At 41.4% G+C, this 26,662-nt stretch overlaps 1 protein-coding gene across 2 annotated transcripts in view; it reads left to right on the top strand.

The window, feature by feature from the left end:
- Positions 1 to 26,662, top strand: part of EPHA3 (EPH receptor A3) — a 234,468-nt gene that overhangs the window by 194,431 nt on the left and 13,375 nt on the right. For both annotated transcript variants that reach the window (XM_037378144.1, XM_037378143.1), the window contains exons 11-15: positions 671 to 856; positions 6,418 to 6,479; positions 8,802 to 9,011; positions 19,103 to 19,252; positions 21,188 to 21,381. In XM_037378144.1, coding sequence (XP_037234041.1) covers positions 671 to 856; positions 6,418 to 6,479; positions 8,802 to 9,011; positions 19,103 to 19,252; positions 21,188 to 21,381 — 802 coding nt within the window. The remainder of the gene's footprint in view (positions 1 to 670; positions 857 to 6,417; positions 6,480 to 8,801; positions 9,012 to 19,102; positions 19,253 to 21,187; positions 21,382 to 26,662) is intronic.

Below are 26,662 nucleotides of genomic sequence, written 5' to 3'. Positions count from 1 at the left end.
ATAGCAAAGGATAAACCACATTATATAAAAGTAGACATGCAGTGATACCTGCCATCTTCTATTGAGGGATCTCACACAACACACAGTGGGCACGATATTCACGGTGGACTATCAAGTCCCGTAGTCCCATAGTGACAGTGTGTATTGGCACGATTAGATCTCTCTGAATAGTGGTAGAACAAAGATAGTTTGTATGGATTTCTTTTTTCTTTGCAGCTGCATAGATAAATTCCTTATCTTATGAAGTATCCTGCTACTTTAATTGAAAGAAATAAAATAATTGGGAACTGTACTCTCTCTGTTTGGGTAGAAATGAAGAGTGCAGTGCTCACACGGAGGCATGACTATTCTGATACTCTTGCATTAATCAGTTAGTCCTCCTACTGTTGTCTCAAAGTGCATCAACTGAAACAAAAAGGGAATTTTCTGGTTGCATTTTTGCAGTCATCTGGTTATGCAGTGTAACTAGGTGACATTGTCCAGTTTGACAGCTGGAGAACCTAAGCATGGAAATGCAAAGTAGTTGCCCAAAGGCCTCCTTTGGAGCTCTGGTCCATGGCCCATCAGTAAACATCCTACTTCAGGGACTTCTGCTGAATGCTGGGGCTTCTTTCTTAAATCCCCATGAAATAACTGCATTTCATCTTTTGTCATTTTTCCACTTTTTTAGGGGAGTTTGGAGAAGTGTGCAGTGGGCGCCTAAAGCTGCCTTCGAAGAAGGAAATTTCAGTGGCTATCAAAACCCTGAAAGTTGGCTACACTGAAAAACAGAGAAGGGACTTCCTGGGAGAAGCCAGCATCATGGGACAGTTTGACCACCCTAATATCATTCGGTTAGAGGGAGTCGTCACTAAAAGTAAGAGATGACAGGGGCATCTGTTTTGCATGGGATGTGTCACTGGAGGTCCCTTCCAACCTAATTTATTCTGTGATTTGCTGATCTCTCAAGACTGAGCAAAAGCAAATAAAAACTAGAATCACCCACGTTTATGCTCTCCAAACCCTTCCAGAAATGTTTATGTCATAACCCTGTCAATATGTACCAAATATCCTTCAAAAGAGATGACAGCAGAAACACAGAGTTTGGCTTTCGCAACATATATTGTATTTCTTCAAAAGCAGGAAAAAAATTACCCATGTGAATGCACCAGCTAAACCCACGCTGCAGGATCCAACAACACATTGGTGGTGGTCGAGGGTCTTGCCCACCACGCAGCTGCAGGACCTTCGCTGCCTTGCTGCTCTCCGGCTGCTGGGAGCTTAGAAACACTGCCCTGGCTTGACGAGCTGGGAGAAATTGGGGAATAAAAATACAGGGGACTTGGGGGGGAAAAGGAGCATTTCTGTAGAACACTGCAGCTCAGTAATAAAGTAGCAGGTTTAATAAACTCCAGAGCTACAAATTGCTACGAAGTGGCCAAGAGGCAGTGGCTGATAATCTGTTAGGAGCCGTGGAGTCTGATGTCCTAAGGTTCCCTAATTGCACTGAAGCAATGTGTTCTGCTTGCAACTAAATCATTAGATTTTATCTTTAGCGCAAATTAATGAACAGCCTACCTGGCTACAGCAACAGATACTAGTAAATAAATAAGTCCAGACTTTTTCCAACATGGTTTTCATGCAGGGAAAACACTGGGTGTGATACTCAGTGTGTACCAGTATGAGGCATTTTAAAGATCCTGATCCTCCAGAATTTATACTTCTTAGTAAAATCTCAGAAAAATAAAAATCTTGGGGCTTAAAGCTGTCAGCAGTAAATTTGATTTTATTTCTTTGATAATATGTGTACTTTTACTAATTGATATTTTCTAAATCTGCCTTTGGGTGTTTTTGTTATGGGTTTGCGCTTTGTGGTCTCTTCTCTTCTTTTTTCTCTTCTCTTCTTGTCCTCTTCTCTTTTTTTCTTTATTTTTCCCTTTTTTTCTTTTTCTCTCTTTCTTTTTCCTTTTTGTTTGTGTAGCTTTGTTGGGGTTTTTTTGGGGTTTTTTCTTCCAGTTTTTGTTTCTTTTTTTTTTTTTTTTTTTTTTTTTTAAAGCATATTTTTGTCTATGTTTATGGTAACAAATCACCTTCTCTTTTTGTGACCAAAAAAGTAGTTGAAACCTCTATCCACGTGCGGTACCCTCCTGGAAAAGTAACATACTTGCAGAACCCTTTCCAGCTGCCCTGTTGTTAAGCTGGCAAACAGCAGGTTTGTCACAGGAATTCCTGAACGGTGGCCTTGGTCTTTGAGCTGCCACCCAGCTTTCCCACGGCGGCCACGGCAGCTCCTCGAAGCCACCCGGATCCTACCTGCTCTTCCCCTTTCGAGCAGCTGGTGGGATTTGGTGCTGGTGACGCTGCCCCATTTAGGCAAGTTCTGGCTCTCGTTGCTTGTGCTGCTGCTTGTCCTCCACTTGGAGGTGGAAGGGCAGAAATAGTTGGTAGTAGAAGAGTGAGGTTGCGTGAAGCACCAAAACGGGCTTGTTCTGTGACACATAAATTCAGAGACTTCAGCTACACTTTCTAAACATCCATTGCAGCATAACGTGATAAAAATTTGATGATCAGATTTATCTACCTGCAGTAGTTATTAGGTGAGAGCTCAATAAGATTTTATATGAGGTGTTCTTAAAAAAAATAACCAGGAATGCTCTGAGATTTTTCAGGGGAGTGGAAAAATCGGTAGGATATCTCCTAGTTATCCTAGAGGACTCTGCTGGCAAAGCAACCTCTTGCCATTTCAGTGAACGGCTTGGAATGCGCTGAGGAGATTTCCAGTTTTAACTGGGCAGAAGTATACCAAATACTTTGTTCCGAAGTGGGTGGGTTTATTGGTTTTCAGGAATCTTTTTTTAAAATTGCATGATTCAAGTTTTTACAAGCATGGATAGGTATAGAAGAATTTCATAGCTTACTGCAACAACTTATATGAAAGAAAAAATAACCACAGGAATATGTCTAAAAGTAACTAGTGAAGGGTACTTAAACCCCTCGGTGTTATGAGGAGACAGAATTACAATAATAATGCTTTCTCTAGGTGTGATTCATGAGTCTGTTTTGCTGATTTAAATAATAAAGAAGTCACGCTTCAGCTTAGGTCTCGCGGTTCCATTAGGAAAGGGCTGCCCGGTCTGCCTGTACAAATACAAGTTATCTCCTGCTTTTTAATGACACACGCTTTGTACAGTCAGAACAAGATTTGCAGTCCCAAAATTACTTGAAACGCCAGCATCAGTCAGGACACAGCTGAGCTAAAATCTATTTTGTTACATTTTGTATTCCTGTGGCACTTGAGAAAATAATTTAATTGCTGTGCACGCAGGAATTTGTGCATTGCTTTTGAATGTGCATTACTAATTCTGTCTGTATTCTGTGTAAGTGACTATTACAAAGTTTGCTACTCAGCTGTATTCACAGCAGCCTGCTGTCTGTTTTGGGGGGGCTGGGAGTGCCAGCTGCCTATCACATGTCAGTATGAGAGAGCAAGCACTGAATATTCCCAGCTGAAGTCAATGAAAGCCTCAGGGATACAGCACCCTTTCCGCATAGCTCGGATATAGGAGCTGAGGAAACAGCTCGGGAACTATTTGTATCCATTTTACTGGGTAAAATTATATGGCATACACGCAAGTAATCATTTATTTGCTATAACATTCTGTAGGGCGGTAGAAGGGTGAGAAGGTTGTGGGGTTTGTTGGTGGTGTGGTTTTTTTTATTATTATTATTATTTATAAACCAAAGCAATATACTGTAATAACAAGTTAGCGAGTGTTCATACTTCTTAATGGTAGGTATTAAATCTCACTCAAAAGCGTTAGTTGCTGTACAGTCAGTAGCGAGCCTGTGGAGCATTTGCTGGATGGCTCTCAATGCAGGCACAGGCAATATGACCTTTTCTTCATTAACCACATTCTTTTCGACAGGCGCCCCTTAGCCATGCTTTAGCGTTTCATACTGAGCAGATCTTCTGAAGCGACTCCTAATAACTGCAACAGCCACCATCCCTATGACGAGACCGTTTGGTCTGAGAAGTTCTGGAGCTGGGGTGGCCCTGGTTTGCGGGTGGGACAACCCACCAGCAGCACGAAGGGGGTGCACCCACTAGATACAGCTTCAGCCCTTTGCCCCAGCACAGGATTGTTCCCCTGCTTCACGCTGATTTCTGTTCTGCCTTTTCTTGCCGCTCGACCGGTCTCCTCGGCGCGCTGTAGGCAGTAGTCTTAATAACCAGCGTGCATGTTCTGCTTAGTTTATTAATAATTTACAGCAATTTGTAACCTGTTAGTATAATAAATTTCAGCAACACTGTTGACACAAGTTGTTATCATGTATAAACGGCTGTGCTTTGATAAATGAATGCAGAATGTTCTTTTAAAAGCGCCCCGTGCTCCTTCAGAGCATATGCTTCTTGTTATGGACACGTTCCCAGCTGCATGAGAGTGAAACCCTGCACTTGGGGCTTTCGGAGTCTGGGTGAGCAAGGCAGGAGGATGCTCTCTTAATAATTTGAAAGGCGTATCTTCTTACTCTAATTTCAGCCTTCTGACGTGTCCTAAAATTGCCGGAGTTTATACAAAAAACAGGCAACTGTCTCCTGGTTTCCAAGTATGTGGATTTATCACAGAAAGTTTTGGATAGCCCCATCAGTACATGGCCTTTACTCAAAACATCCAGCAGCATTTTCTGTGTGTTACAAGAAACACCTTTGGGTTGACGTTACACACAGTGTAAGTTAGCTACTTTTCCTTGCGCTGCGTATTTCTTGCTAAAAGGAGTGAGCAAGCAACAGGTTTGGGTTCTTTTGTTTTGGGTTTTTGGGGTTTTTTTTGAGACTTTACATTGTTAGGTCTTTTATCTGCACCATATCCTATATAATTTAAGATTAATGTTTGATTAAAGCATTTTTTCCTATTATTAGGGGTATTGTCGATACCCCATTAGTGTGACTCCCACAGTATAACACATCATTCACACAGCAGAAAGAAGATATTTTAACCCATTAATCCATGTGAAAAGGGCAAAGGATTCTCTTCTCATTATATTAAACTCATTCTTTGAAATTAATATATCCCTTTGAAGAATTTCTATTTGGTAAAAGTTGTGTTTTCTGAAAAACAAACAGAAAAGGAGTTGTTACCGTTTACTTTGATTTTTTAATGGCTTTTTTTCACTTTTAATTATACTGGGTACCTCTTTCAAGCCTCATGCTGTTCAATTTTAAAAGCTGAAATATCACCATGACCGCTATGCAATATGCAGGCCTTCATCATGCTTTTGTGGTCAGATGCCTTCCTGCATTATATGTGAAATAATAATTCATCGCCTGAAATAACTTCACGCTTTCACCCACCTTTCTCTCTAGCACAAAGAGAAAATAAACCAAGCTTTAGAAATATTATGAAATAACACAATCCATATGATGGTAAAATATTAGCAGGGCAATGACCTTTGTCTGGAAACTTCACTGTAATGACATTAAGTTTTTGTATTCATTTCTCTCCAGCATGTCAGAGTTGCATATAAAACCTTGGTCGTGTTACAAAATACCTTAGGGTAGAGAGAATGGTTTCAAAAACTGATCTGAACCTGCGTGGGCAAGCTTTGAAAAATATTAGAGGCTTTTCAAGGATGCAGGGCTGTTCCCTTAGAGCTGGCCACTGCCCAGTGGATGCATCGCTACGATGTGCTTGGTGGGAGGGGGGGTTCCTCTTGTCAGCCACTGCGATGCAGAGGGAGGCAGGGCTCCTGGAAAGAGGGCTAACCCCCAGCCGTGCAAGGGGGCTTTCTTCCCAGTGTCCTCCCTTACTTTTATCCTGCACTTCCCTTTCCATCTGTGTCCCCACCCCAATATTCTCCTCGGCTTATGCCAGGAAAATGCTGCAGCTCAGTAGTTTAAGTGCGTTGTGAATACCCTCCTGAGGGCTAGTGCCTCCAAGTATGCTACTTACTCTCTCCCTTGGAGTAGTATCTGAGGAACTTGTTGACTGTGCTCGTGCAGAGCACGGCACCTCGAGAGAAACTGCGGCTCCCTGCCCAGCAAGTGCCCAGTTCCCTTCCTAGAGGGAACCTGGGGGAAAATGCACGGCAGAATACACCAGCTTCACTGCATGAATTCAACAGTTAGGTACAGAATATTCAGCAGTGATGGATAAGATGCTATACACTGAAAATACAGGATACTTTGCTTTGTTTCTTGGGACTTGAGCTGCTTAAAATCCAATCTGTTTATCCTGACATGACTGTACTTGTGCTGATGTCAGTGGAATCATAATTACGTTGTGGACGGAGCTGCTTTTGCCCACGCATCTTTTGCTTGCTTTCTAAATGTAAAATTATCCTCAGGGTTTGGAAAATTTGGGCACACTTGGGAAATGCTGTTTTTACTGATCGTTACGTATTCACTTTAGATGCCTGACCCCTGTAATCTGTTTGTAGGTAAACCGGTTATGATTGTTACTGAATATATGGAAAACGGTTCCTTGGACAGCTTCCTGCGGGTAAGTGCAACAGAAAACCGGATGGTACAGAACTGCCTCTTGTTCTGAATTTGTTATGAATTTGCTGCCACTCTTGTTTGATTCATCGTCAGCTCTTGTCGCTTGATATTTCATTATTTCTGTTTGGTTTTGTGTGCATCATGATGTGCTTAGAAAGCCAGGCATGGATTCACTAGTCCATTTTGACTGCTGACAGTAAGCATTAGTCCAGAATGACAAAACTATTGGTTTTATTAGAATGTTGCATCGATAAAAAACTAAACAAAACCAAAATAACATTCTGGCACACAAAAATGTTTTCCTGAGGCTGAACTGCCGCTCTAATGCAGTTAGACTTATTGGTTGGTGGCCTGCATGTCCTACCAAGCAATTTCCAAAAGATTTGTGAAAATTTTATCATTAAACCACCAGTACTGAGCCAAGAGCTGTTTCCCTAAATATGAAAAATTTAGAAACTAACCCCATACCTAAGGGTGTCAGAAACGTTTTGCTAGCAAACTTTCTTGGCCTGTTTTCTTTCCCCAACCTTGGACATACTAATACTGCTGTTGATTTATCTTTGTTTTCTGTCAAAGTTGGTAGTGAGCCTAAAAAAATTTGAATGCTCCCTGTGTCACCAAGATTTACTTGTGGCAAAACAAGAAGTGTAGCAGAAATGAAATCCCATCTGAGGGGAAACACGAGTTTAATTTTAATTTGTTAGGGCAAACTCAGCTGTGGCTGGGAGACTGCTTTGGTTCTGCCACGGTTGAATGACATTATCCCCCAAATTCATAACACTGAACTAGATGTTTAACCCCAAAAGGGGATATATTGTCAACCTTCATTTCAGTATGTACTATATATGTTATGATGTCCAGTGGAGCATGTAAAATACATATAAATAATGTGTCAATATATCTGAATGAAATATGTCTGTACTGAACTATATATATTTTGTTGAGGCTTAAAATCCTTGAAGAAAGCTCTGAGGAGGGTAATTTCTGACTGTACAAAGCAGTTGTTTGGCCTGTTCGCTCATTAGGGTGTGATTTTCTTTTTTTTTTTTCTCCACTGTTGTGTTGAAACATAGATAAGAACCTTATGACTCATTAATATCACAAGGCAGCTCAGGCAATGCAATCTTTTTTTATAAATGTCTTTTAAAACTAGTTGGTTTGCTTTCCCCAATGCTATTGAGAGGCTATCTGAGCATCTGATTCCTTTCACGGTTAGAAACCTTCTTCTGATTTCCAGCTAAATCTTTCCCAGAGTCTATATAGATGCTCTTGTGTTGGCTCTAGTTAAAGAAGGTTTCATAACAGGGAACTGCTATGAGTCGTTTATAATAATTAATTCTTCATGAAAGGGAATTCTGAGAAGCTCCTTAAGCATCTGCTGTGTCGTATATCTGTCTAATGTTTACAGTGCTAATATTGCCCCTAAGTATATTAATCAAAATTGGAATAAACGCAATCAGTCTTGCGGACTGATGCATGTGAGCTTACCCCACATGGCAGAGCCGGCTCCCATGCATTTAATAAAACTCTGGAAGAAGCAGCAGGAAGAGCTGGAGAGCTGCCCACGATGATACATCTCCAGCACCGGGGAATTCATTTGAGAGCTGCACCAGGGCGCACTGTAGTCCTGCCGTCTGTGTATCTATATATCAGTATCAAAGCTAGACGTTAACAAACAGCGTTAGTAAGAGCTGGGGGATTTAAAGCATGTGTCTAAAAGTAGGCAATTAGAAATATATGCTACTCTTGGTTTCTAGGCTAAGTCACAGTGTGTTTAAGTGATTTTTGTGTTCCTGAAGTTGAGAAAAATTCTGAGGAATTAGTTTAAATTTAATGGAATTTGAAAGCCACTGAATCAGATCGGCACTTGATTTTGTTAAAATAAATAAATAAATATATGCTTGTGTAATAGAAAACTTTCATTAGTCCATTGGGTAAGGCTGGGATTTTCACTAACAATTCCTATGGCCTTTCAGGGAAGCTGGACATGTTTCTCTCAAAAGTCCTGACTCTCCAGTCTCAGGAGCACACACAACTTGGATTTATGTGCTGCTTTCACACAGCTCCCATCTAGGAAATTAAAATTCTGATGACAGCAAGAATGGGAAAAATGAATTTTTATCTGAATTGAAAATCTGCCCCCTTCCCTCAGCTGGTTAGGAAATTGTCCTCCACGGATCCAAGTAGTTCCATGTGTGACATGTAAATCGTAACCCCTGACTCACGAGCTGTTCACTTGAGGAGCTTCCAGGGTCTTTATCAAAAATTCTGTGCAAAGAGGAACAAGAGCAATCTCTGAAATGACATTTCGAATGTTTTCCAGAAACATGATGCCCAGTTCACAGTCATCCAGCTAGTAGGCATGCTTCGAGGGATCGCATCTGGCATGAAATATTTGTCAGATATGGGTTATGTCCATCGAGATTTAGCTGCTCGTAATATCCTCATTAATAGCAACTTGGTATGCAAAGTCTCAGATTTTGGTCTCTCTCGTGTACTGGAAGATGACCCAGAAGCTGCTTACACCACGAGGGTGAGTTTCTGTCTTTGTTTATCCTTTTAAAATTCTTCTTGGTGGTGACAAAGTTAGACTGAAATCCGAGGGGAGTCCCTAAGGTTTATACCCTGTGTTGCAGAGGCCGTCCAGTCCTGCACGCCAAGAGATATTCGATAAACCTTACACTCATCACAGCTATTTTTTTAATTCATGTCTCAGAGAAGATAGAAGGCAAAAAATATGGTTTCTGTTGGTAGATTATTTTTTAAAAAAATATGCAGAATTCTTGGCTCATTTTCTTTTTGCTGGATGTGTAAAGGAGTGAATCTCATAATTAAGGCCTGAGTAGTTTTGGCACACAATAATGAAAGAATTCATGTGTGCTTTGAGCAGGTTTTGTTACACTGCTGATTGAGCTTCTACCCAGGAAAAAGAAAATCCTTCCCAGCAATAATAACCTTTTTTTTTTTTTTTTTTTTTTTTAACCTTTTTGTGTTTTCTTGTATGATGGGACAGATGTCTGACTGGAGCATACTGATATCACTGTTCTGTGAGGGTGTGTCTGTTATACCTGATGTTGTACTCCTAACTGAGTAATAGATTGAGTAAAGCAAAAAAAAATAAATACCTATATATCTTTTTAACAGTATGTATAATAAACCTGCTTCTTGTATGATATATACAAAGTGGTACCCATCTTCTGGAGAGGTAATGACATCAAGGAGGAGAGTTACCTCTGACTGTTTTGTCTGGAGACAAAGAAGCTTTTATCATATAGGGGACTCCCCATCGTGTAGGCTGTTACTTGTTTCTTTTTTAAATTTCATCCTGCCTGAAAAACTACCCATAAGTTGTGGTGTTGATTCAGAGCCTTAGGAAAGCCACAGTGTCTCCTACAAACAGCTTTGCTGCACCTCTTGTTCTCGCTTGAGTAGCACTTCTCTTTTGTTGTGGAAACCTTTCAGGCATGCATTTCATTCTGTGTACGCAAATATTACATATTATTATTACATATTACGATAATATTATTATTATTGTGATGGCTGGTTGTTCACTTTAATCGTATTGCAAGTGGCTTTTATTAACTTTAGAAAAAGTGACATCAATATCCAGTTTCTTAGTCAAGCGCAATTTGCATTGATGCTAGCGATCGCCTCCCCTTCACTGTACAAACCGGGTTAGAGTAGAATGTATCAGCAGAATCTTAGTGTGGGTTTTCTAGGGCTTCCTTCATCCCTGGCCACTGAGAGGAGCGATCCATGACTCTGGTAGTTGCATGCTATCTGCTTCATGATTGAAATAATATAACATGACAAATGAGTAAAGAAATCCTAGCTGGTTTCTTATGCATTATGTACGCATTACATACACGTGTATTTATAGATACGTGTTTATCAATCATACCTTCATAACTTAATAGGCATAACGACTGTTCTTTTTTTGACCTTTCAGTGCTTTCTTTGACTTCTGATAAGCTTTGGCATGTTGTTAGAAATACGCAATATGTACCGCCTTAGAAAACCGTCTGCAGAGGTCTGTCATGGTTAATATCAGGAGGCAGGAGAAACCAGTTTTCATGCTCAGTATAGGTGCAGCAATCATATATATATATATACACACACACACACAAACACATATATATATACACACACAAAATTATTAATATTGTGCAAGATATCCTCAAAAATGAATTGTCTGTAGCTCAGCCGGCGGTGTATTGCCTTGTCAGATATACTTGTCTGCCCTCTTAAAAACACCTGTGAAAGTAATGGGTGTAACTGTCCCCAAGGTAAACAGTTTTAGATACAGTATTTATCTAGTCTCCTGCTTAACCTCCCTCCCCCAGGACATACGCTTGCAAGCTGAGGCAATTACTCTGTGTCCTACCACCGCTGCCCGCAGGCAGGTGATCGATCTCCCCTTTAAAGCGGCTGCTTACATGAACGGAGATTGCTGTTCCCTTCACACTCATCTCTCCATTCTTTTATTTTCTAAGAATTTTTTCTAAACTTACTGCTCCTGATGGTCTCCTTCGAATTCTTTTCAACCTAAGTACATTTTCCTTAAATGTGATGCCCAAAATGGGATACTAATTCCCAGCACCGAGCACAGCATATTTATATACTATTTCTTGCACATGCCCTTTCTGTAAATATCTCCGTGGGTGAGAAGTCTCTATTTCTCCTCCCACCCCCAATATGTGTTCTTCTGCTCAGACACATACCTCTGCCAGGCTTCGAAGTTCAATTCTCTTATTTCAAAATTCATCAGGGCATGGAAACTAATCTCCACTTTAGTATTTTTATCAGCATTCTGTGTACTAGCATTAAGAGCTGAAGATACTGTTAAGTCCTAGGTAGCTTAGATGAAGAAGTTGTATAGGGAGGAAAAATCAGCTTCCCATCCAACGGTATAGCACACAGCTTTGTAAGAGAAGGGCACTTCCCTGAAAATTAAATGTACACCAGCGACTGACACCCACAGGTGGGTAGGACAAACCGGGGTGTGCAGGATGTCAGTGTTTCCAGCCAGTGTTACATGTGAAATTCATATGTCCAGGTGCAATATTGGGATATTTTTTTTAATTCCTCTCCTTCTGCCACCTATTTTCTAAGCCTACCTGCCTATTTACATTTAGATAGGGAAATCAGATGGCAAGAAACTGTTTTGTAAAGTGTAATCATCTGTGTTCAGTAAACTCCATCTGGCATTTATGGTATATATGGATACTGCTGCAGGAGGATGCTCAGATAATTAAAACCTTCAAATACAATCTAGGACAAATCTAATTTTCTTGAAAAGTAGTTGCTGGATATACCTCTGCCACATCTCGTCTCTGAGAGAATCTCTGAGAGAAAAAAAGGTTTTTCACCTTTTTGCTCAAGTTTCCTTTGAAGTGAGTCTCATATCTATGTCCAGCTAGCGTGTCCCTGAGTTTGATCCCCAGCTTAAACAACTGGGGACCATGAGTGTAAAGCAGAGCTCCACTCCACTGGTAGAAAAACTGGGCAGCTCGTGTTCCTGCTGCTTTGTCTGATCGCAAAACACAGGACCATTTCCTAGGCTGCTCCGAGTGCATTTTGCAAGCTGTAAATATGTGACAAAACCAGGATAAAAATACTGCCACTTTTTAAAATAATTACATCATCCCAAACAGTTTCCTGCCTTTACAACTAAAAGATGACAACTACTCAGTAAGATCTCTGAAAGGAAAAAAATAATAATAAAATCCAATTTATAATCTCAGTTTCAAACATTCAAATAGTAAAGATTGCATATTATATTAACAGGTAGAAACTTTTGCCTCCCCTCCACCTCTTCCCACTCCCAGTTCTCCGTTTAATATCAGCAGTACTAGGGAAATTAATAAAGGTAGCTGCAAAGATGGGTGTTTTGTCTGTTTAGCCTCCACTTCTACCCCTATTTTGTGCCTGAAAATGTCTAAGACCGAGAACAATTCCGTTGCTTTAATTGGTAATTGCCGTTTGGGATTGGTGTGCCCCCAGGAAGCCCAGCCAGCCCTTTGGGCTTGCAGTGCACACCACTGACGGGTGAAATTCTGTGCTGTGCTGCTCTCAGAAGCCGCGTCTGAAGCTTTGCCTAAAGGATATGAACATGTATCCTTTCATATATCAATAATGTATATATAGGGATATATAATCTGTGATATTTGCACTGTTGTACAGGAGCTCTGAAGGACAGTGCAAAGACCATAGGTGCGTATGTGGGCTACAGGGACTCGGGAGTTGTAAGGAAACTTTGCTGCCTGACAGGGTCATTTTTTACCTCCTGAATTATTGTCACTGACTCGATAACTACAAAAGGCTTTTGGTAACCTGTGGTCTGCCTGCTTACAGAAACAGAAGCCAGCATGTGAATCAAGCTGACTGAGTGTTTGGATTTTTTTTTTTTTTTTTTTTTTTTTTTTTTGACAGACCCTTTATGCCAGAGGGGATGTACTGTAATTATCTATGTTCTCTGTACCTGCTCACTTCTAATTGAAAGGCCAAGACTGTATTAAAATTGTCATTGTCAAATTGATCTGTTTTACTCTTATTATTTTTAGATGTCTGCATGACAGGTGGGTGGACTAATGACACAGTACGAAGTGAAAGTAAATTTAAGACATCGCTCATGTAGAGGGCCTGTAATTATGTCTCTCAAAGGCATAATATTTGGGTAATCAGTAGACAAACTTTGACTATTTAAGCAGGTAGTTGGATACATCACCGGTGTTCGTGACATTTCACTGTAAAACACCATCCACTTTATTTATTATTCTCATTATTCAAAAATCCTGGGCTTGGATGGCAAGTGCTGTGCCAGCCTGTGCCCCCTGTAACGCTGCTCTACTCTGTGCCCCCCATACTGCTGCTCTGCTCTGCGCTGCAGGGACGGGCACACGGGTCCCATTGCTCACGCACGTGCTATTGCCACTGGTGCTTGACAGGGATTTGTTGTGGTTCGTTCATTCCCTTTATTTGCAAAAAAAGATGGTAAAATGCAAGCTGTGTCTGGAAGGGTGGGGTAAAAATGGAAACCAGAACCCCACAGTTTCTCTTGCCTGGTAAGCACGAGGGAGAGACACGGTGTTCTGTTACCATTTACCGCTCAACAAGGAGATAATTTCAAGGTAAAATATTCATTAGTAATGGATGAACAAGTAGCATCAGGTAATTTTTCAGGTGCTTAAGAGGGTACATCAGGCTCATCTCACTCACGTGACACCATCTTGTTCTGTACCGGTAAGATACCTCCTGAACTAGCCTAAATCCTCATGTAATGAACGAATGTCAGGCTTTTATCTTCAGGTTTTCCTGCAAAGTTCTTCTAATAATTCTGTTAGAATCCATTTTTCTTGATTCTCCTCTCCGCAGGCCTGTGGCTTAGGTGCCTGTGGCAGTCGCCCTGTAACAGATTATAAATCGGAATATCGGAGTGGGTTATGGAGGCCTGGAAACAGCTGCCTGCTGCTGGAGCGCCAGACGTGCTAGAAATAAATCGAGGACTTCATTGCCTTTAGATGAATTACACTGAATGACCAGATGCTGTAGGAATCACAGCTCCATCTAGAGCAGATAAAACTTTCGGTTACTGCTGGCTCACTAAATTCAAACCCCAAGAGTGTTCTCTGACCTCGACTGCCTGGGATTTTGAGCTGCAATAACAAACTCCTGCAATTTCTAACACTAATGCTTTCTTTCCACTCGAATTCAGGCAGCTTCTTTGGCTTCATGATGAACACACCCTTAAAAGGAGGCCATGACAAAAATATATAAAACCTGTATTTATCTTCAGGAAATAATCAGGAACTATATTACCAATAGCTAGTGATACATGCACATATACATTTCTGTTTATAAGCCTGTAGCAAACAGATTTGGACAAACCTTTTTCCTAGGCATATCTATAGTGATTTTTCATTTAGCAAGTTTGTCTTACATGTTCAGTCCCGATAATAGTAATTTTGAAGGGTAGGAGCCCAGTAATACCAGCCAATAATATTAAGAGTTTCTGATTTTCCAGTGGAAGATAAGAAACAGAGATAGCAGGTAAAGAAGATTAAATTGCATTAAATCCTAGCAGGCATCCAGTGCATAATTAACAACAAAACCAAGTAAGATTTCTTAGCGCTTTCATCATAGCTGCTTACCGAGCAGGTATCATTACACTGATTGTAAATACTGGGAGACTGTGGAAAGCAGCTAAAAACCAAGAGACAAGTAAAGAAACAAGTATGGGAGCTTGGTTTCCCCAGCTCCAGCTCTGTGGTCTAGGAGTAAGTGCTTGGATTAATTTCTGCAAAGGTAAATTATGTAAGGTATCTTTGATCCTAGCAAAGGATATTGCAAAGAATATTCTGATTTCTGGCAAAGTAGAAAACGAAATAGGTGATACATGTTCCAATGAGATGTGTATTTCTTAAAAATCGCTGAGAGAAGTGAAGAGGGTTTTTCTAATGCTGGAATGATTATGGTGGGTTTTTTAATTTCAAAATCTGAATTACAGCAAGCCTTATAATTTCCAAAGGTAACAGCAATACAACCCCATGCATTCACTTTGATACAGCTCTTCAGATTTTCTGCATATATTGATATTTGGACATCTGCTAAAATGTGAATGTTGCATAAATCCTTTGGGGGAAAGTGTTTTTGTGTTAAAATGCCTATTTGTCTAAAAAATATTTATTGACCAGAACTTTTTTATTTTTTGCTGTTCTTGCTTTAAATTATTCAAAATATGAGTCAACAAAGTCCCCTTTTTAAATACAAAGATGAGATTGACATTTTTATGAGAAATTGGGGAGCAGAATAGCAAAATTATAGTTTCATACTTCATTCAGTGACAGTTGATTTCTTTTTTAGCTACATTTTAATACTCTCCTTATTTTACTCTCATTTATGGTAATGCTACATATATCTGTAGACTCGTATAGAGTTACAGCTGAGGCTTAGAAAAGAGAATTTACTTCTTTGTAATGGAATCTAGGGGTGATGTACATTCACTTTTCACTAAAACAAACAAAGCCAGAAGAACTTTTTTTCACTGAGTTTGTCATATTACTTACCCTGCAATAAAGCAGTCCCGAAATGTTAGGAGACTAATTAATGTCATTTTGTGTAAATGTGTTTCTCCAACTGTTTAAATGACTTTTTCCATGAGATTATGAAGGTAAAGACCTTCTATCAAACATGATATTTCCTGCCCTTACCTAAATTGCTCATGTTCTAGCCATGAGCACATTTTTCCATGTGATATCTGGCAATTATTTCTCTAGGGTTCAGCAAGAAGCACTCCGTTTTCATATCTTCACATGAAATTAAACATGAGCCTGAAGCCACACATGGGAATTCAGATTTTTCAGAGTAATATACTGAAACCTCCAAGATGATGCTTCTGGGTTTCACAGAACCAGCCCTGATGCTGATGCGACACAAACACCATCTCTGCTCTCTGCCTTGAGGGCTTTCTTACATGGCATGCTGTAGATGTCTGTTCTGCCATCCCTCTATTCAACGTGCAGCCGAGGCAACTGCTGGAGGACGAGGCCCAGCCCGGCTGTGTTTCCACGAGCCCACGGAGGACACTTAGCTCTGTATCTCAGCTTCTTTCCCATCACAGTCTTTCCCAGCAGCGCTGGTGCCTCCGGGCACAAGGGGAGGGATCAGCGGAGGTGAGAGGAGTTTGGGGCTTGTCTGATATTGTCCAAAGCAGCAAGGATCAACAATTTCCTCTTTTACTCTCCACCTGGCCAGGAATATGAAACACTTCATCTCAAACCGAACACCAGTGTTGGTCTGGCTTGGTCCCTGCGGGAACGCGGGCAGGCAGATGGAACTCAGAAGACCCCACCAAGGGGCATGGTGCTGGTCCCTCGTGCCTGGGCTCCAGCAGCCCCACGAGCTACACGATCCTTTCCAGATGTGGTCCACAGCGTTGAGGCTAAACTCTAAAAGTCCTTTTTAAAAGTTTGTATCTCAAGTAACCCAGAGGCAGTTTTGTCCTGGCAGCTGAGATGGGCTGTGGTGGGTGAGCACCCTGTGGGGTCTGCTGGCACCCTCAGCCTGCAGCCCAGGCTCCCCCTGCCCGCTCCTCCGGGCAGGCAGTGCTCCAGCCACTCGGTCTTGTGCCAGCTTCTGAGCCTGTGGGACAAGTGGGAGATGTTTAATTAGGAAGCTCTTTCATTTCGTGGTGGAGGGGTTTTGTTTGTATAGATTTAGGATATGGCTTTCTGCCAGCTTTGACATATTTTATTGGAAATCAAAGTTCAGTCTACTAGAATGTGCAGAAGAAAAGGTTGAAAAAGTGGGACTGATTTCTTTATCATCCACACATCTTAAAGCATAAGTGGATTTGTTGTGAAAACACTGGAACACGGGAGAGCTTTCCTTGTTTCTTGGCTGTGCCTTTGGCTCACTGAGGGACCCTGGACATTTGTAAGGGAGGTATAATACTGCTAATCAATAGAGTACGAGAAAAACAAAATCATTTCTCGGTTCCCTGTACTGTTATGGAGCAGCACCGGGAATTGTGAATAAACTTATAATGAATAGAAAATGCGATGTACTTCTTGTACTAAAGAACATCACCTTACAGATCTCAGAGAGAGAGGCATCAGGCTCTCCGCGCTGGCTTCTGTGATGGAGCAGGGGTTTAAATACTACTCTTTATTTTGTATGTCCTCTTTGCTGGTCCACAAATAATGCTGAAATTTGGTGTTTACTTAATTTTAAGGGTTGTGTGTGCAATGAAGTTTTGTCTTTTGGTTAAGGTAGGCAGTCTGCTAAATAGTGTGGGATCCATAAAAACTGTATGCCGGCATAGGTTCCTTCTCGATCCTTTGCCAAGCCTCTAAGACATACCTAGTGGCATTTTGGAGGTCTATAAATTGTAGCCTGAGTCAGGCCTGCCTGTGTTGCTTATATTTAATCTAATTCCTGCAATATCAGCCATGAAATTGCAGGTGCTTAGGCTCCAGTGTATTTAGGTCTCTAATTAACACTAATTTCCCATTTCTGTTGTTAACCAAGCCAGTTAAGCTGCAGCTGGCCGTCACCCTCAGTGCAGGTAGGCTTTATGGAAGTGTAGGCAAAGCATTAATATCTTTACGTTTTATTTCTTCCTGGTTATTCAGTGGAAATTAGAGCACTCCCTTCCCACACAGGTTATTGTGAGCGTAGGCACGTAACTGTAGCCTAATGGGGGTTGCAGAGGTAACTTCAATAGATAGTCTAGTGTGAAATCTTCAGAATATATCCTTGTACGTGTTGTGCAACCCTGGAACTGGAAACCTCTTTAAATTCTCAGTTTTCTGTATTCAAATATATTCATAGAATTGTAGAATCACAGAATGGTTTGGGTTGGCAGGGACCTTAAAGACCATCTCATTCTGCACCCCCTGCCACAGGCAGGGACACCTTCCACCAGCCCAGGCTGCTCCAAGCCCCATCCAACTGCCAGGGATGGGGCATCCACAGCTGCTGCTCTGGGCAACCTGTGCCAGTGCCTCACCACCATCATGGTAAAGAATTTCTTCCCAATATCTAATCTAAATCTACGCCCTTTCTGTTTAAAACCATTACCACTTGTCCTATCGCTGTAGAATTATCTTAAGGAACAAGTTCTGCACCACTGTCTTTTAGAACTTTGTTTTCTCATATGTGACTCACGAATCGGAGTCTTAAAAACCTCTGCCAAAGCTGGCACTATTGGAAATTGTCTCTTTCCTCTAATTCTCATCTTGCAGAAGCTCAGCCTGAAGCTGCTTGTGTGCATTTTCCTAATTTGACTTATGGCACCAAGTGGTGGCTGTAAGTGAAGAGAAATGTTCCCCTAACTGTGATGTTAATTGCAATGGTAGCTGCAATTCTTTTCAAGTTTACATCATTTAATGATGGTTTGCTTCTCTTGTGACTATAAAAAACGTTTAAAACCATTTCCCCAGGTGATGGTTTTGCAGTGTCCCCTCTGCACAGATGACCCCGTTTACATCTTTCTGTGTCTGTGATGGCGCTGGAAAGGGGAAATTGTGCATGTGGTCGTGGTCACTGCCCTGTGCGATTGGAGGCTTGGCATCAGTGGAACAGAGCAACACCATGATCCCTCATTTTCCTTGAACGTCCTAGAGAACATGGGGTGAAAACACGATTAAATTGTGCAGGCTCCACACCGACAGGGGGTTCACTTGAAATGCCTTAGAAATGCCCGAATCCAGCCCTGTAGTGCTGTGCAAAAGGATCTAGGGTATAAGCAAGGAGCTCGTAGTAGCTTTTTCTTCTTTAATGATGTGTGACTGTCTTGCCAGTTCCCAAATATTTTATAACTGAAAATCAACCATTCATAATTTACCTTTATTATCTGTGAATATTATGCTATGCATAAATATATATATATGTACAGATATGTAGATGCATACAGGATGTGTACTATACTACGTAGCTTCAGTAGATTTTGCACTATAATGTATTTTATAGCATACAAGACGCTTTCCCAACAAATGACAACAGCATTTTCCAACTTTGGGTTTTACACCAATAGAATTGAGAATCGCAGAGATAAAATAATCATGCAAAATTGTATTTGTTGTGTCACAGTCAAATGGACTTTTATTTTGCTTTGCTCCCTAGGGGGGCAAGATTCCTATCCGATGGACATCACCAGAAGCCATTGCGTATCGGAAGTTCACATCAGCCAGTGACGCGTGGAGCTATGGGATTGTTCTCTGGGAGGTGATGTCTTATGGAGAGAGACCATACTGGGAAATGTCCAACCAGGATGTGAGTATATTGTTATCTGAGTTATGTTCTCAAATAAAGGATCAAGCTGTGAAAGGAAGTGGAGCATAACGAAACCAGGTGGCTCTGAGTTTTTGATGTTGACATTGAATAAGATGTAGAAATGAAAATCTCCAAATCTCCATTGTCAAGTGAAAGTTCTAATGAACTTAAAAAAAAAGCCAACATCTTTATAGCAGGGTGTTTTGGACCTCTGAAGGAACCTTATTAGAGAATTTTATCACGCTGGTGGTTTTCTGTAGGATGACTCCAGCAATTCCACTGCAATGAGGTCATTGCCTTTTACATTCCGTAGCTTATTGTTAGAAAACCCTCCTAAATTTCTGTTGATCCCCTTTGGTTCCACTTGTATAATATTCTGTAGAAGTTTTCTGTAAACGTCAAATACACAGAATAAATTGCTCTTGGTGCTTGTGAAAAAAAGAAGCAAAGCATTTCTACTAAGAGTTTAATGAAACCAAAATAGTTCTGGAAGTAATCAACGGATAAAATAGAGAAGTAGAGCGATCTGATTAGAAGATTTCCAATACAGGCTTCTTTGCAACATTAGTAAAATATCCAAGCCTGCAATCCAAATGATTCATGGATCTCTCCCAATATTTTTGTAAGAAGCATAACATTTCCCCAAATAAGATTTTTATTACAGCTATTTTGGATTCTTTTTCTGTTGTTTTATTAATCCTAGATTTATTCCACAAGACTTACTTATGAACAGAATTTTCTGAAGTACTTTCACTAACACAAATAAATTTTCCGAGGGGTTGGTATATATTCTTACTGGTAATAAATTTAAAAAAGTCAGTAGTGTAGCTGTAGTCAGACATTTTCTACACCGCTTTACGTTAAACAAGGAAAAAGAGAAGAAAGCTTCCTTTCCAATCAGTACCTCTGGCACCCAAGCCTCTGCAGAAAACTATGTATCTCTTTTAATTAGCCACAGACGGGGGTGGGGGGGTGTCTATTGTTTGTGGGGGTGAACGAATCATGTTATGTAGGCTGATGTGCCAGTGGAATACTGTTAATAATATCACAATAAAATTAGAAACAGAAGGATTAACCTATTTATGTGCCTCTGCTTCATGGCTGCATAAACTATGGACTGTTTTCCTATTCCTGTTCTGACCCAGAATTTGATTTAACTGATCCAGGTTAAAAAAAAAAAAAAAAAAAAAAAAAGATCACGAGAATATGGCTTTACCATTTTCTACTCTAGAATACATAGGGGTTTTATTCCCGGTGCAATATATATTGTAGGACTGCTCAAGAGGTATTATACCTTAGTCACAAGATTGTATTAAACAGGTTAATTATTTTTTTTTTTCAATCTAGACAAATGATAGATAATCTAGACAAATTTTGTCAGTCTAGAGAAATGATAAAGAAATTGGGGCTGCACTGCCTTGTAGGAAATGTACAGTTATCCTCACGGTAACTTTTAAAAATATCTTCCTGCCCTGTGAGATCACCTGCAAGATGTTCTGTCTGTCAGTTCAGGATGTCCCATGAGAGGGCAGGTCGGTTTCCTCCAAGTGCAGCGTCCACTGGAGAGCATGGGAAGCATATGTGCTGAGGGTGGTCAGAAGAGAGATTTTCCAGACCTTCGGACGCCTGGCATAGCTAAGCAAGCACCTTACTACCTGTAGCTTTTGTTTATGGATTTAGTTCAATCGAGTGTGAGTTTTGGAGATCCTTTCAAGATTCACCTTCCTCAAAGTCACATACTGTATCGGAACTCCTCTTTCTGTATGCCTAATTTACTGCCTGGTTTACTTTGCAGATAAACCAGAGGCATTGCGCAATGAGACAATTAGTGGATAAACACATTTGTTTAAACACAGAATGTCCATGTTAATGTGGTTCCCAGAACTGATAAAAACAAGTTGATTTAAGTGCCTTTAAACTTTTCTCCTTGTGCAGGTGATTAAGGCTGTCGATGAAGGGTACCGCTTGCCACCTCCCATGGACTGCCCAGCTGCCTTGTATCAGCTGATGCTGGACTGTTGGCAGAAAGACAGGAACAACAGACCCAAGTTTGAGCAGATTGTCAGCATCCTGGATAAGCTGATCCGTAATCCCAGCAGTCTGAAAATAATCACCAATGCGGCGGCAAGGTGACATATTAGATCTTACATTGCACATCAATAAATGCCTTTGGTTTCTTTGTCTTCCATAAGTAGAATTTGTTTTCTTTATTCACCTGCTTCTTCAACTTTTAACTGTAGCTGTTTGTGATCTTCAAGGGTAGAGAAAGCTTCCTCACTATCCCTTTCGAAGAAGGATGATGATGATACTATTATTATTATTATTGTTGTTGTTGTTGTTATTATTATTATTGCTGCTGCTGCAGTTATTTTTATTGATGATTTCCTCTTATTTCTTCAAATTGTGTAAAGCTGTTACACCAGGGTTATTAAACCCGTTGTAAGATTGTGCAGAGGTGTGTGAGAAAAACACAGATGGCAGATTTGGCCATCATAGGATCTTCCTTTTCCTTCTGACCTTCAGTGGTGTTTTAAGCGCTTAGTGTTTCATAGGTTACAGCTAGCTGCGTTTCTAAGTATCTTTCTGAGTTGGGTCCAAATACATGTCCTACATCTTATGTTCTGCTCTGACAAGTCACCTAAACATTAATCACATGAATAATCTTTTTGCTTTCAGTAGGACTCGCAAACTTAAAAATGCACTTATGTTCCCTGTTAGATCAGTGAGTTAACTAGGAATTAATTTCCAACTCGTGTGATATTCCTAATTCCATTAAAAACGTTCATTTTTAGTCCTGGTTATTCAACACACTCTGGAACATCGCTATGATGAGATAAGAATTACCTCATGGAGACAGAGAACTGGAGAGTGTGTTGACACCTCGGGGCGTAACGAGGGTGTGGTGAAAGGATTAAGTGAATTGGTTTATATAATGCACAAAATGCCATACTCTTACTGAAGTGATGTAAATGATGTAAAATTACTTTTAGCATGAATGCTGGTGCAAAATCCTCTGTCCGCAGAGCAGGCAGAGTCAGGGAGAAATGCGCTCAGCTCCTCTGGAGCTTCAGACCCAGGTCCTGGAGGGTGTTTCAGCAGGCAAGATCAGGAGTCTGACAGGAGGCAAGCTTCCTACAGGAGCACAGCAAAACATTCCTCTCGGACCTTTACCTGGACCGCAGCACGCTGCTCCCCATAGCAATGGAACGGGAAGGCGTGGAAGGGGAACAGAGCGAAGGCAGGGAATTGCTGCATGGGTACCACAGCCTGCTGGGGGGTGACACAGACCTGGCCTCGCTGGTCCTGGCCCCCGGCACCGCGCTGCATCCTGAGCCGGAGCCTGGCCGCTCTGAGTGCCTCCTGCAGCCGCTGCAGAGACCAGAAAAAGAAAGCAGAGATGAGAGGAGGAAGGCAGCCGTACTAATAGGCTTTGCTTTTAAAAATAGATAATGAAAGAAGACTGCCTGCACAGTAATTATGTTTCAATAAATTAATTGCTGAGCGTTTAACACATAGTAAACCAGCATGCTTACCAAAGCAATTATTTCTGTTACCTGCCACGTAACAGGCTGCAACAAACCCCCCAAAAAACTAAAAGTTTTGGAAAAAAGCCCCAAAGTGTTTAAACCCTATCTTCTCAGCCAAGCATATTTCTTCCAAATGTCTTGCATGCCAATTTGGCAAATGATTGGTGCAAATAATGATCTTGTAGGGATATACTGCAGCAATCTGCCGAACAAGGGAGTTGGGAATCATGACTGTCATGCGTCGGTTTGGGGATTTGATTGCAGAAACCAGCGCTGCATATTTTGCATTCCAAATAGAAGCAAAATGTTCCCTGTTTACTGTCCTTCCAATTTGGGAGTTAAAACACAAAAGAGCTGAAAAAAATGTTGAACCATCATTTTCAGGTACCTGTTTGTAGCCAGTAGAAGCTGATATCCTCTAATGGAGACCAAATTCAGTGCAAGCACTGCCTGCACCAGCCGGATTGTGGGAGGGAGCACCACAGTGCAGCGTTGCTCTCCCGCCTCTCTCTCTTGCTCTCTTTGCTCCTGTTTCATTGTATGCTTTGCTGGCGTGGGCAGCAGAGGCTGCATGTCTGCACCACCAAGCTGTGCTCTCTGCTCGTGGCACAGCGGGGGGGAAGGAAGGAGGCTGCTAGCATGGTAGGGAACTCCTCACAGCTGCTTTAGGTGAGCTCTCGGTAAAATGCTCCTCGTGGCAGGTTACTGCTTTGGCTTTGATACGGAGCATGTTTCTGAGGAGGCAAATGTCAAAAGTGAGTTGATTCCCTCCTTTCCAATTACCTTTCCACTGCTCTGTCCTTGCACTCTTTGCATTCCCAAACAGTGCAGTGTCTCCCTCTCTGCAGCTTCTCACTGCCCGGTGCCAGACGGGGGTCTGGGGGTGTCTGGGTTGGGGGTATATGCTCACCAGCATGGGTGAGGCCATGCCCTTTCCCTCTGGGCAGGCATTTGTTGCAGTTCAGGTAACGTGTGATCCGTGATCTCTCCATCTCACTCTCCCCACACCGGTGTCTGCAGACCAACCCAGGCTATCCTTAAAATTGACCACGACCAAGAGATACGTATGACAACATGAAGGGTGCTGGGCAGTCCTACGCAGATTTGGAAATCTGTGCTCACTGCCATGTCACCATTGCCAAAACTGATAATCTCAAACCTCAGACCTGGCCAAGGAGCTGCAGGCAGCTCCACACCCGCAGAGCCTCAGGTCCTGCAGGGAGGCACTTGCAGTAACGTGTGCTCCTTCTGCAGGGGAGCCTGTCTGCTGGAGGGGACGGAGCCTGGGCAGTCCAGCATCACCTTCCGACAGGTGACAGAGAAAAATGAGGAGCCAGACTTCAAATGGGTCTCATGTGCAGAAATATGTAACTGATAGGAAAGGCGGAGAGTCAGGGAAGCTCCTTGGGAAGGAGGCGCGCCGTCAGATCCCTGCCGGTATCCTGGTACTGTCGGCAGCCAGAGAGGGACAGTGGAGAGGGAAAGGCATCAGAGAGGGACAGTGGAGAGGGAAAAGCATCACTGCAGAAGTAAAGCACTCTGCCACTCGGCCCTGAGGGCTCGGGGCATTACATCGGCTCAAATGACTGCTCTCAGTTGTTATTTGAGGCTGCAGTACTCCTGCAGTACCTCTCCTCATATACCTAATAAGCAATTAATCTAAATTATCGAGGTCCCAGCTCTCTTTTACCCATGCCTGTAGTGCTACTGGAAGAATGCTAAAGCTTTATGCCCACCATATGCTCGTAGGTGTTCAGAATAGACTTGGTCAGGCAAAATGTCTAACCTGCCGCTATCTGTTGCAGATGCAAAGCCTGTCTCTTCTTACAGATTTGAGAGCTGCTCTTTGTTTAAAACGGTCACAGCGCTGTCATATCCCATTTAAAAGCACATTGCTGGAGGTGCATAGGAGATCCCTGTCCTCCGGTGTGTTACTGTTAACTGACTTTAACCAAAGGATGTGCTTGACCGTACGTCTGATTTTACACCAATAGCTCATAGGAGTATGGGAGAGAAGTCAAAGCCTTCAATTCTGTATTTTCTTTTCAGTTGTCTAACCCTTCTGGCCACTCCCTGGCATCTGATAATTTCCTGGTACCCGAGGGGATGTTTTTACCCTTATTGATCATCTCTCCACAGACCATTCAACGTGCCTGTGAACATTACACTCACAAAAGGTCTTTTGTCACAGCAAATGTTTCATAATACCTTTCCTGGTGTTGTGTTTCATCTCAAATTCACAAGGAAATTCCTTTCCCATTCCTTGTAAAGTACAGGGTATGGCTGATTTCTTTCTTACCTGCCAAAATTCACTTTTTAATCAGGTGGCCACCTTGAGCTCATGCTAACAAGACCTGCACTGGTCTTGGACACATGGGTGTTTCGTGTCCTTTAGGCTGCCTGGGGTTACCGAGCTCTCTAAAGGGCTCCAGGAACAGAGCTCAGTGCACAGAAGGTTACACAAGTCATGCAGTTTTCTAAAGCATAACCTCGTGATATTTTTATTTGATTTATGTCTTGCTGTTCTTCCCTGTTTTCTGAACATGATGTTCATTTTTATAACAGAGTCCTTAGGTTGTTTGGATATCTTTAGGGTGGAAGTGAGTTCATAGTTCTTCCAGTTTTGATCAAGTGCATTGTTTTTCTTCTTGAGCTTATGATTTTTTAGTCCACTGTGTATTACTTCACATTTGTGAACATTTAATGCAGATACAAAGCAGATGGAAAGTTTTCTCGACTCAAGCAGGAGAGGCAGAATCACTTCACCCACCTGCTCGCCAGTTGGTGAAGCTGTGGCCTGAAAGGGCTTATTAGTTGTTGTTACATTTGTATGGCAAAAAAAATAACCCAGGAGTCATGCAACTGGAAATCCTTTGTGTATGCTACAAATCTTAAATGGACATTTCATTTTCTCTTTCTTTCTTTCTTTCTTTGGTTTTTTTCCACTTATTTATATTCCGGGGTGGGTGGGGTGGGTGGGGTGTGTCTTATTTATATTTCTAATTCTGATCTTTTTTGTGTCTGTGTATATGGTAACTCTCAAGTTAAAATGTATGTTATCCTTTTATTATATGAATCTTACTCCTACAAAGCCATTTTAAAAAATATATTTAAACTGTAGAGTTTAATTTAAGATATATTTAAAGCATTTCTGCCTCAAAGTGAGTTAAGCTGTTGGAGAATGGTGTGACCTTGAGGTACGAGCATTGTGATATGGGATTCAGGCAACCCAAGCATTATGGCAGCTTTCCTATAGCTGCTGTGTATGTTCACAACTGTGATGTAGGTGTGACTAAAGGCCTTAGTCTTCATGAACCTTTTATAAAACAAGAATAGGCAAATTAATCCACAACCTCTGCTAGGGAAAAAAAAAATGAGGAAAGATTGAAAAATGTTTCTAATTCCAACACATGAATTTTAGAAATTCTGAATTTCTGCCAGGTCTGCAATTGATTTCAAAACTGGCAGGGAATCTACACACACACACATACACACACACACACAAGAAAACAAAGCAAAACAAACCAAACAAAACCAAAAAAAAACCCCAAAACAACCCAACCTGTTTCGGTATCTGCTTTTGTTTCTGTGTAACCTTTTGGTAAAGTGAAAGTCCGTGTCAGATATCACTGCTGTTTTTTCTTTATACTGCAAGCACATAGCTAGGAGGGGAGGAAGGAATTATATTGCAAACTAGGGGAGAAAACTGGAAACCACCTGAGAATTCAGGATATTTCATTATTAACTGATCTATAACCATTTGTGTGTTTCTAGCTGTACTAATACCTTTATCTAAGTGGAAGAATTTGTCTCATATATCGAATGTAGAAAACAGCAAGCTGATTGGCTTGTAAAAAAGACCGTTATCTTACAAGTTGCTCCG

The sequence above is a fragment of the Falco rusticolus genome, chromosome 2 (genome assembly GCF_015220075.1).
Source record: "Falco rusticolus isolate bFalRus1 chromosome 2, bFalRus1.pri, whole genome shotgun sequence".
NCBI lineage: Eukaryota > Metazoa > Chordata > Aves > Falconiformes > Falconidae > Falco > Falco rusticolus.
The sequence above is the reverse complement of the archived record's forward strand: the minus strand, read 5'-3'. Positions and strand labels throughout refer to the sequence as shown.